We start from the raw sequence: 11,466 nt of genomic DNA, 5'->3' as shown, positions 1-11,466 counted from the left end.
TGCTGTAGTCCCACCCTGATTGGCTGATGGACAGGTGGAAGGCTGTGAAAATGAAAATGCAATCAGCTCGGAATGCATTTTCACAACCCTTTTGCCACAGAATGAGTGCAGTCGACAAGAGAGAATATGTTATTGCAAAGCGGGGAGGCGCTGTTTCTCCTTTAACATTTAAATGTTGTCATCTTTCTGGTGTAGTGGTGGGTTTGATCATTCAAAAGTATATTAGGTGAATAACATTTTGACACCATTATTTCATAATCACATGAAACATATTAATCCAGTTTAGGCAATACATTTTATTTTAAATACATTTACTCATGAAACATCCAAATCTTTATGTAAATGACAATTTACAAAATATCAATAGTAGCATACCAAATGGCAATGGCAGATGGAATTATTGAATTTTCATTTTCACTTTGAGCCCAAAGTTGCATGTATGAGTGGGAAAAAGTTTAGATTCAAATTTAGGATAACATTGCCTTTTTATTTACATATTACATTCAAATTTTAATTTTGATGCTGAAATCCTTTCAATACAAGCTGTATTTAGTCCCCAGTTCATCATAGCACGCTATGCTATCCCTCAGTGCTCTATGCTGTGCACACAATGAATTGTGTCCTTTCATACATTCATCCTCTGTCAATCAGTGTTTGCCCTGAAGACAACCCCATAGCGTATGCATTGGTAGTACCGTACCAAGGACCAAGCCTCTTCTGGAATAAATGGAATAGTTGGTTTAACACAGGCATCATACTTAGCTTTCCAGGTTACATAAGGTAATAGCAATCTAAATGTGTGAAGAGTGAACTGATCCACTTACTTTGAGAACTTCGCATTGGCTGATATTACTCCTTGTAAACCTACTGTAGTCTTGCTCTGGATGCCTGTCCCAAACGAATTTGGTTCAAACTGGCATATTGCACCTCCTGTGAATAAACTCAGGTTAAAATGTATGAAAAGTGGTTTTCCAGAACTAGTGAAACTAGCCAAAATATGATAAATGTACAATAATTTCATCAGCAGTTAAAGGTTCACTGGACTATTCCAACAGGGATTTTTATGTACCTTTTCTGATGATCTTAGGTTATGTGTTCCACGATTGCCTAAGAAAAAACAGAGTTGGTGTTTCTTTTACATGCACAGGATGGGAACACATATAAACTCTAATGCTAATGCATTTAATTGAATGAATACCTACAAAGGATTGTTGTGAGCATAGCTACATACGCTCACATCTCACCTAAAGTCACCCAAACATCTACACCCAAAAACAACGTCTTTCTACATTTTAGATTTCATCAATTTGAAATAGTGTTTCCATTAACTTAACCCAGTAGTCAAGCACTCAGCCTCATGAAAACGACTCTAAAATAGGACGATGTGTAGGGCAACTTAAAACTGAAACACAAACCCCTTTGCATGCCATGCAACTGTGCTGGAGACAAAGAAGAGTTTGGCCTTCTGTTATCAGCACGCCGACTCTTACTGCTAATCTGGCGGCCTATGGAAAAAAAGGGCAGTCAGTACCGTCAGCATCAAAGATTTCACGAAAGGCTGCAGAATGCGTTGGACAATATAGGGCACAAGTTAAAAATCCGAGGATACGTGGCATGAAACATACGTGGACGGATGCTTTTTACTAAATATCAAATTCCTAAGATTTCGTGTTACTTTGCATATGGCCTTGCATGGACACAAAATCATATGCAAATAATTCAGAATCCCTCTTCATGAATTGGCCCTAACCGCCACATAGGCGTAAAGGTTGATGATCAAAAGTTAAAAATTAAAAATAAATATTAAGTTAAAGATCAGGAACACAATTCAAGGCATGAAGAGAGAGAGAAGGAGGCCAAAAAAGAAGAGGAGAGGTGTGTAAAGTCTGATAGATTGATAGATAAAGACATAGAGAACAGGAAAGAGATAAAGAGAAAGAAAGACAGAGACGGTACAGAGTGTGAGACTGGGAAGGTAAAGGATGATGATGATCTCTTCATAAAAGGAAATTCAGATGCACCTAATTAAACATTAGAGCATTAGAAAAAAAAAAATTCAGAGATCACCCATGTTATAAAAAGAATATGTCCATCCTACTCACGACTCTGTGAAACAGACCACTGACAGACTGACCCCTGAGATACAAGCTATAACTGGGAGGTTTTAACACAGGTGATTTTCCGAAGCTGGTCTGCATATGAGCTTATTAGTCACAGACAGACAGGAAGTAGGTTGGAACATGTGTAAGTTCACAGTACACCATATTCTGCTTCAGTTTATGTTATAGACTTGCAAGACAGCTTTAAACTGGTTGACCATGAGGTTTATGACCATTTATATTCTGGAGTGAGTTTTACCATTGTCCTCCTCACTACATCAAAAAATGACCAATAATTGACCTTGCTACCAACATTTATCATAATCATACGTCCCCAAACCTTTGCTAAAATATTTGTGACAATGAAAAGCTTGTCAGGTGTGAAAACGTGGTGTGCGTTACTGTCATACTTACTCTGGCATAAAATCACGGCAGAGATGACAGCCATGATGACGGCGAAGAGCACTGAGCCGCTGATTCCATAGACCAGGTATGAGCACGAACTCAAACACATGCTGCCACCTGAGTTTACATGGGAAAAATATGCAAGCATTTGCTGTTTAACCAACTCCACTTTTCTGTGACATACTTCTGTGTAAATTGTTTCAGGAAACTCCCCTTGATTCCATTACCGTGTTTTCAATCAGACTAGGCATGGCGGATGATTTCAGCCAGGCTACATTTCTATAACTGCTAAATCTTAGGTTGTACTTGTGCTTGTAATTGTCTTAGGTTGACACTTTGGTGCGACACTTTTGATGCTCTATCGGAAGTTGAAACATTTGTCAAAGTGAGTGTGTGGAGGTGTTTCAGACCTTTAAAGTCCTTTAAGGCAAGAAAGTCAATAATTTGTATGCATTGCTTGACCATAGTCTACAGTGAGCTTACACTGAATGGTTTTGGAGATGTTCTCCCCTCTGGTCTCCACCACACATGTGCACTGGGCTCCAGCTTGCCAGGCAGAATCTGACAGCCTGAACCGGCTCTGGGTGATTTCCTTCTCTGACCAAACGGATTCAGTAAACCCGACGTGTCCTTCGCTGTCGACAATCCAGAAGATGCGAATCTCTGATGAAACGACACCCGTTGCCATGCAGATGAACAAAGTTGTGCCGCCCTCACTGTCCGAAGATGAGACAAGTTCCACGGAGATAGTATCATTGTCTGGAACAGATAAACACCATAGCTGTAAATTAGGCAACTCTGTTTTGGAATGCTATAACTTTAGAACTTAATCATATATATGCAATGAATCATTTAACAGACCAATCTAACTTACCAGTAACGATGACACTGGACCCATTGCCATATAGTGGAAACTGATCTGGTTTCACCAAACAATAATACACGCCTGAATCTTTCTTAGTTGCATTGGTAATTGTCACTTCACATGTTTCACCCTTTTGATTATCGTTTTTAAAGGTGACGGTTTCCATCCTCCCAGTTGATGGATGTACTTTCAGCCAGCTAACAGCATGACAGTAAAAGGTATCAATGTCAGAAATGACACCTTTGGTAGAGCACTCCAATACTACTGGTTGACCCACCATCACCTCCACTTTGCCTGGGGCCTGGATCAAGACCACAGACAAACCATGAGATCCTGAAATTCAGAGATGATCATGTACGTGACACAATGAACATAGACAGTTATGTAGCCATCAAATATTGCTTTAAACAAAGTAATCATTACTCATGTCTCAGGCTAAGAAATGTTCTCAATTCTTCACAGAACCAACATACATAAAAATGAGAACTTGCCAATATATAATTTGTTAGTTTCCTTTACAGAAAAATTTCGCATGTGATCCAGAGACAAGGAAAACTAAACGCGCAACCCTACTGATAGTAAATTCAAAGCTGAAGAACATGACAGAAAACATACTTTTCAATGCAGAAAAATGAAGAAGCAACATCCAGATAAATGCGTTCGTATTGCCAGAGAGTCTGATGTTTCCCATTCTCTGTCCTTGTGCTGACACTAATCTCTTTGCACACCTACACACCAACTGATGTTTATCACGTCTACACTCTTTCCGGTACACGTAAATGACCTATATCGAACAGGAGTACACACCAACTTGATTATATAAGTAGGCTTTCCATTGGCACTGGCTCCAGAATAGTTAAAAGAATATCACAAAATGTTTTAGCTAACCTACTTTAGACGCTGAGATGGTAAAAATGTGGTTAGCCGTCCAACGTTAATGACGTTAATATTTAGCAGGTGCTTTTTGTCCAAAGCGACTTACAAAATATATTTCAACATTTGAAACTAAAACCAAATGAAAACATAATGCACACAACAATATCAAATAAAAATAATAATATTTATTGTACGTAATCACTTTTTTTATTTAGGGGCATGTACCAGACGGAATCTACGGCAGAGACCAACATTTTCACCCACAACATTTTCACCACAAGAAAAAGCGTTGGCTTACACAGGAAGTCTTTTTTTTTTCCAGTGCATTGGCTCAAAGGAGTCAGCAGACCTACATAACACCTGACCTTAAACAGCCCTTTCTGGCCTTCCAGGTCAAAGACATGCCCATTTTGGCTAATATTTGGCAATCCACAAAGTATCTTTTTCTAATCAAACCTAAAATTCTGTGTGTATTAATCCACTTTAAACTATTAATAAATATGTCCAGTATCTATTTATTCATTCAAGGTTTACTTCTACTATGGTTTTATTCGTTACATCATATGATCCACTCTGACATATATAGATCATCTCCTTTTCAGCATTTGGTTGAAAGATGATGTTTTGCAACATACAACATACAATGACCTTTTTTTTATTTTTTTTATTCCACAAACACACACATGCACACGCACAAACACACAGACGCACGCACACATACACACACACACACACGCATGCACACACAGACACGCACGCACACACATGCACAAACACACAGACGCACGCACCCACACACACACACATGCACACACACACATACACACACACCGACACACACACACCTTTGACTACATTATGTTTCTGCATAATATAAAAAATATGCATGCAATCAAGTCATTTTTATTTTACTTAAAGAATATTGAAGCTGTCGACATGTGTCGAATTATGTTCATTTTTGCTGCAAACCTGTTTGAAAGCCACATGTACAAACCAATGGTTATCCTTGGGCATAGTTTATGGTCCTGTTATTATGTTATTATTGAACCAGCAGAGGAACCTTTTAAGTGCTATTTGTGGTGCTTTTGACTGTTCCGTATTTTTCAAATGGTCTGTCTGAATGACCTTTTTTTAATTTTTTTATTTATTTTATTCCATACACGCATGCACGCACACGCACGCACGCACGCACGCACGCACACACTCACACAGACACTCACATGCACAAACACACACAGACACTCACACAGACACACACATACACACACACACCTTTGACTACATTATGTTGCTGCACAATATAAAAAATATGCAATCCAGTCATTTTTTTTTACTTAAAGAATATTGAAGCTGGACTTTCAATGGTGTGTGAATAAAACCCAGATTATTTGGACAAATGATTTTGTTGTGTTGGTGTACAGGATGACATGTAAATAACTTAAGTATTATTTAAAAGTAAGATACATTCAGCAAATGCAAAACGTTAAGATTAAAAGTGTATTGCCTCAGATGAGCACTAAATACAACACACATTTTTAAGCCATACAAACCTCCATTTGCAATGACTAGAAAAACACATTTTGACATTACACCAAATTAGAATATTAAGTTCAGGGAACTATAAAAATCCATTGTAGTAGCTGTATTTTATGTGTTTGGTCAACTTGTGGTTTAGCTTAATGTAAACTCAACAATCTGAGTTGTGATACAAAAGTTCAGTTTACTTAGAAATCTGTATGCAGAATGTTGACTTTTCTTTTTTAAGTTGCCGCCACTGCAGATTTTTTACAGTGTACTCATGGTTTTATTCGTTACATCATATGATCCACTCTGACATATATAGATCATCTCCTTTTCAGCATTTGGTTGAAAGATGATGTTTTGCAACATACATGGCTCTAAATTCCCATGGCTGAATTGTGAGAGTGTACGGATCGTACGGATGTGTCAAATAGGTCATCTTGAATAAGCGCTCAGCCTCCCTTTGATCATGTTTGTTGCATTTAGTTTCGATCCAACCACACAGAGGTGGAGACAGGCGAGAAGCCAGCGAAAGCGAGAGGCTTGTGTGCCACCTGACTGGCTCTAGACCCTGCACAGGATCACAGAGGCTTCACTGGAGGCCCAGCAGATGTGCTGCTGCTTTCCATCCACAGCTCTGGCTATAAAGCCAGACAGACTGCATCTTCAAAGACTGAATTCAATGCTGAGTTCAATGCAAGTCCTTAAGCATCTCCATCCATCTCAGCTCTAAACTCAAACAGTTCACTTTCTTTTACTATCTCCAGTCAAATTGCAAGAAGAGATGTGGATTAAGAACGATATTGAAGGCTCTCCTCATTATGAAACTAAGCATCAGACCTCAGTATACTGTGCCAACACAGGGATTTGTAGGTCACAGCAATTGTGTATAACAAGAACAACATTTTCCTGTCAGTGAACTACTTTTCAGCTGAGCTCATGTTCTTTACCATTTTTTTTTCACTCTTTCCTGTGAAGCAGTTTCACTATGAGTGAACAAGTCTTAAATAGATTCGTGTGGAAGTTTATATACTGTGCATAGGTTAATAGGCTATATATACATAGAATTCATGAGGTCAGCATTAAAGTTTGTTCCTTTTTCTTTGAACCAGTCAGTGGGCCAAGGCCAAAACATTTCCTCTCTGTACTCTTTAGCACCAAAACTCCACTGCATTAAAGGTAGCCTGTCAATCAATTTAGACCCCTCCCTTCCGTGCTCCCGAAGCAATGTGTTGCTTTAGTGGAGTAGTGTGTTGCCCAATCAGAGTCACTTTGTTTGTTTCCCATTTACAGAGCCAAGACTGTGTAGAAGCACCAGAGTTTTCTTTTGAGTGCACACACAGAATGACTGACATGAGAACCATGAAAAGCAATTTGCTGAATTTGACAAAAACTAAATTGCATTACACTCACACACTAGTCTTTCATGTCTTCACATGACTGAATTTAACAATCAGGAAGTAATTTAGTCACTACATGTGGATGAAAATACTGTCATGCATTTGACTGCTCTCTGGTGGCAGCGTTTGGTGGCTGCTCATAATTTGCTGAATGCTGTTATCTTGGTTTATCAACTGTTGTAAAAAATGTAATAGTTACATTTTGACATCTGAATTACACTAAAGAATTTCAAGTGTCCTTGAGCTTTCCAGATGTAACGTGTCTACACACAGTGTAACATGATTCTATTATGGCATCTGTTTCCTGTTTACCTAAGAAAAAGAGCATTGTATTGTCTGTTTTACTTGAATGCATAGCTTGGCTTCTTCCGTGTGTGTTGGGATGAGGTAGAGTCAGGCTACATTTCTGTCCCTCTTAGAGCAAGAAATATATTCAGTTGCACAGTACGTCTCGGGTTATCAAGCGTTTTTGAAGGTGAAAGAGAGATGTTCAAACCTTTTACTAAGGCCTATAATGCAAGAACGCTATCCTTTTATGTGTTGCTCAATTTTTTTGTGAATTATCTCTCCACGGAGCTGAACACTGTGTGAGAAAAGTGACGAAAAATGGTTGCTTCGGCTTGCCAGACCTCAGCTCAGGGTAAACAAATACAGACAGACAAATCTCCACCCGCATCTGCAAATCTGCCACAGCAGAAGTGTAGCAAAACTCACATGTAAAACAACAGCCAATTGAGAGGCCTGCCTCTCCTGTACACCGTCGCAAATTTCAATATTTATCAATTTTTCTTTCATTTTTATCATTTATCAGCCTCACTTTGACCACACTTGTTGCTTTTAGTGCTGTGGTCTGTGGACACCTGCATCTCTGACAACCATGTCTTGCATGACTTACATCACCATGAAAAAAGTTTTTGCTTTTGTTTCTCTAGCGCAAAGCACCGATACTAACCCAATAACTTCCTGGACATAATTCACTGGTACAATCACTGTTTATTAATGAATACTACAAAAAGACAGCACATGTACTTATAAGGTATTTGTAGGCAAAAGAAATAGAAAATGAAACAGGTAAATCATGCAGTTTGGGTTTCCAGATCTAAATCCTGTTGAGGTGCATCTTCTTGGGGCCGTCTGAAATGAATGATCTCAAGACTGGCATACTGCACCTCCTGTGGACAAGATTTCAACAAGAATTCATTCAAAAGGTTTTAACGGCTACAGTCCATGAAAAAGACAACATTAGCAACAGCATTATCATAGGATAATGGTACAGCATATCCATAAGGGAAAAGTCTTTGAAATTCATATATGTTTATTTCTGTATAGCATATAACTGTGTGTTAACACACATAATTATGGCCCCTTTTATACACAGTAACAGAAAAAATATTTTTTATATATGGCCTACCTTGCATTTGAAGGGCATTATAACATTTTAGTATGAAATGTATATGCAAGCTCTTTACCACAGATTTATCATGCAAATATTGCACATGACAAGTGTGATTCCTATGTCTATGAGACCTGTTCCATATGGGTTTAGGTACTGTATCACCCATGTTGCCCTCCAGGCTTCTTAATTCAACATTACTCACTGTGACAGAAGATTTCTTTGTGCGGTATTTTCCACGTTTGCCTTAAAAAAATATATACAATTTAGTCCTGACCTGTTATTAAAATGACATTAATTTGATACATATTTGTTTAAGACTTATTGGGTCTGGATGGTACTTATGGTTTGGTGCCGGCACACCTGGGGTAATAATTATTAATTCAAAGAGTTGCAGTGTTGGTTATGTAATCATTATTAGAAATTGTTACCAGTGTTCAGCCTTCTGCGGTTCTTTTCCTGAATTTCTTTAATCCGGTGTCCTGTGAAAACACCCCAAGCATGTTGTGTTGGATTTCTATTTAAACCTTTATATGCACTGCATACTTGTCAAAACTAACCGTTTAAAATACCTGACAAGCATGAATCTGTAAACAATAATATTATAATTTAGAAATACCAGATATTCATTCTGCTAGTAATCTTTGTAAATAACACACACATTTTCTTGGCCATCTCTAACAGTACACTCTGTGGGCTATATAACGGGGGCTTTTTACTTTTGCATGCATTACTATGTACATTTTGTGTCTTTTAGGTTTACTTACCCTTGAGTAAAACTAAGACTGTGGTGACGGATACCATAATCATAAAAAGTGCGGCGCCAGAGACCCCATACATCAGGAATAAGCAAATGTCTTTCCCGGGCCCTGTATGTGAAAGAAGGTAAAGACAGTTCGAATCTTATTCTTAGATTTTTCAGTTCTATATTTCCATGTAAGCCTGGATGAACCTCTACAACAGAACGCCTAATATCGGGGCTGCAAAGAGTTGATGAAGATTGTTATGTGGGTGAACGTGTGCTTCAGAACAACCTATTCATGAAAGGCCTGTTAAGCCCTTGTTTCTGTTGCTGTTCATTCATTCGCACCGCAGCTTGTTACAAACTAGACTTACTCTGGATGCTTTTGGAGATGTTCTTCCCGCCAGCTTCGACAACACACGTGCACTGTTCCCCAGTATCCCAGTCCGACTTCGAAAGCCAAAATCGGCTCTGCGTGAACTCCGTGGTTAGATCATTCTGTTTTGTCCACACCGACTCGGTCCACCCGATGTGTTCTTCTCCATTAACGACCCAGAATATGCGAACCTGAGATGGGACGGTACCCTTCGCCCAACAGATGAGCGGGATGTTGGGGTCAGGAAACTCCGATGGCGAGAAAAGCTCGACAGAGGGGTTGACATTACCTGGGAAAGATCAGTCCATATTGCAAAAGGAGGCAGTCGACATGCAGCCATAATGTAAATTAGGATTACAACAAAACAGGCTTTGGCTAAAACCATGAAACGTTTCAACGTTTTGGCGTTCACGTTAAATTACATAGTTTGAATAAGCTTACCCACTACCGTTACCTTTGAGCCATTCCCTTTAAATGTCTTGGCTTCTGGACCGGAGCAATAATACAGCCCAGTATCTTCCAGGGTCGCAGTGGTAATGGTTAAATCGCACGAATTTGTCTGCTCATTATATTGCTTATTAGAGGTGATAACGTCCATTGTCCGTCTCATCGATTGTACTCTAATCCAAGTTACATAATAACAGTTTAGCCGTTTGGAAGTCTCACTGTCCGTCAGGAAGCACTTCAGCGTTGTTGAATGACCCACTATTACCTCTGTGGCATGGGGCTGCTGGATCAAGATTGAGGCATGGTACGCTAAGGAGAGAGAACGCAGTGAATCAAGCCATTACAAATAGTAGGTACAATCTTCTGAATAAAATATCAATTCAAACAGTTTGAAATTATAATTTGTTAAACTGTCTTAACTGATTTAATTCAGTAATTGTGCATTGTGCAAAATATCGTATATCTTAAAAGACCTATAACTGAATGTTTTAAATCACGTTACTTTTTTGGCTTGCATTGTGTTAGTGACTGCAGTATTTTTTGGTTCAAGATGAGACAGACGTTTGACAACAAACTTCTCTGTGACACTGGGGCCATAGAATAAAACAAAGAAATGTATCTAATTGTATAGAAATAGTTCTTAAAAAGATGACACCAACACTTACCTTTTACAGCGGAACAGAGAAAGATTATGCACATACATTTATAGTTCTTGAATTTATTGTTGTCCATCCTTCCCTTTGATCGTCGAGTTAAAAAAGCGCATGTATGAATCGCTACACACACACGCGCGTATTTCGCGTTGACAGGAAACTATAGCGCGAACCTGTGTGGTCTGAAACAAGTCTGACTTTTAAAATCCCACTGATTTATTGGAGCCTATAGTATGTGCATTTACGACGTTGCCGAGGTTGTGTTTTTGTAGGTGACTAATACCATGATATGCCACTTTCAAATATCATCACTGTTTAGGACCCAATAGCTTACAAGGATACACTCAAAAAATAAGTTGTTCAAACTACTTAATATTGTTATGTCAATTATTTCCACATAACTGAGTTGGGTTCAAACTAATTTAATACTATTATTACAGAGGGAAATAACTAACTTATGTGAAACCAACAAGACTGTATTAAGTAATTTAAATATTATTTGGTTAGCCTTTATTGATCAGGCATTGTTCATCTAACTAAACAGACCTTCATTACACTGACCTAACTCACTTATGTAACTCAACTGGATTAACTAACACCAACTGAAAAACTCCTTCTAGTTCCAACTTAACTGACTTGAATAAGCAGTACCTAAATGGTTTTCATTGTTATAAAGCTAGTGAATCTAT

The 11,466-nt window shown here is 38.5% G+C and overlaps 2 protein-coding genes across 3 annotated transcripts; both read right to left on the bottom strand.

The window, feature by feature from the left end:
- Positions 1-190: 190 nt before the first annotated feature.
- LOC116217915 lies at positions 191-4,942 on the bottom strand. The gene is made up of 8 exons (XM_031586522.2): positions 3,985-4,942; positions 3,379-3,702; positions 2,988-3,263; positions 2,514-2,621; positions 1,416-1,505; positions 1,070-1,107; positions 825-930; positions 191-717 (listed from the first exon to the last, which is right to left on the bottom strand). The coding sequence occupies exons 1-7, from the start codon at positions 4,058-4,060 to the stop codon at positions 865-867; spliced, it is 978 nt and encodes a 325-aa protein (XP_031442382.1). The 5' UTR covers positions 4,061-4,942; the 3' UTR covers positions 191-717; positions 825-864.
- A 3,197-nt stretch (positions 4,943-8,139) lies between these two features.
- Positions 8,140-10,872, bottom strand: LOC116225028. 2 transcript variants are annotated; one of them, XM_031586519.1, is made up of 7 exons: positions 10,790-10,872; positions 10,119-10,433; positions 9,676-9,966; positions 9,327-9,428; positions 8,991-9,041; positions 8,765-8,805; positions 8,140-8,338 (listed from the first exon to the last, which is right to left on the bottom strand). In XM_031586519.1, the coding sequence occupies exons 1-7, from the start codon at positions 10,854-10,856 to the stop codon at positions 8,243-8,245; spliced, it is 963 nt and encodes a 320-aa protein (XP_031442379.1). In that variant the 5' UTR covers positions 10,857-10,872; the 3' UTR covers positions 8,140-8,242. The 2 variants fall into 2 exon arrangements, with proteins under 2 accessions (XP_031442379.1, XP_031442378.1); XM_031586518.1 differs by lacking the exon at positions 8,140-8,338 and having other exon boundaries at positions 8,489-8,805.
- Between the last annotated feature and the right edge of the window lie 594 nt (positions 10,873-11,466).

This window comes from Clupea harengus, chromosome 19 (genome assembly GCF_900700415.2).
Source record: "Clupea harengus chromosome 19, Ch_v2.0.2, whole genome shotgun sequence".
In the NCBI taxonomy this organism is placed as follows: domain Eukaryota; kingdom Metazoa; phylum Chordata; class Actinopteri; order Clupeiformes; family Clupeidae; genus Clupea; species Clupea harengus.
Note: the sequence above shows the minus strand (reverse complement) of the source record. Positions and strands in the feature narration are given on the sequence as shown.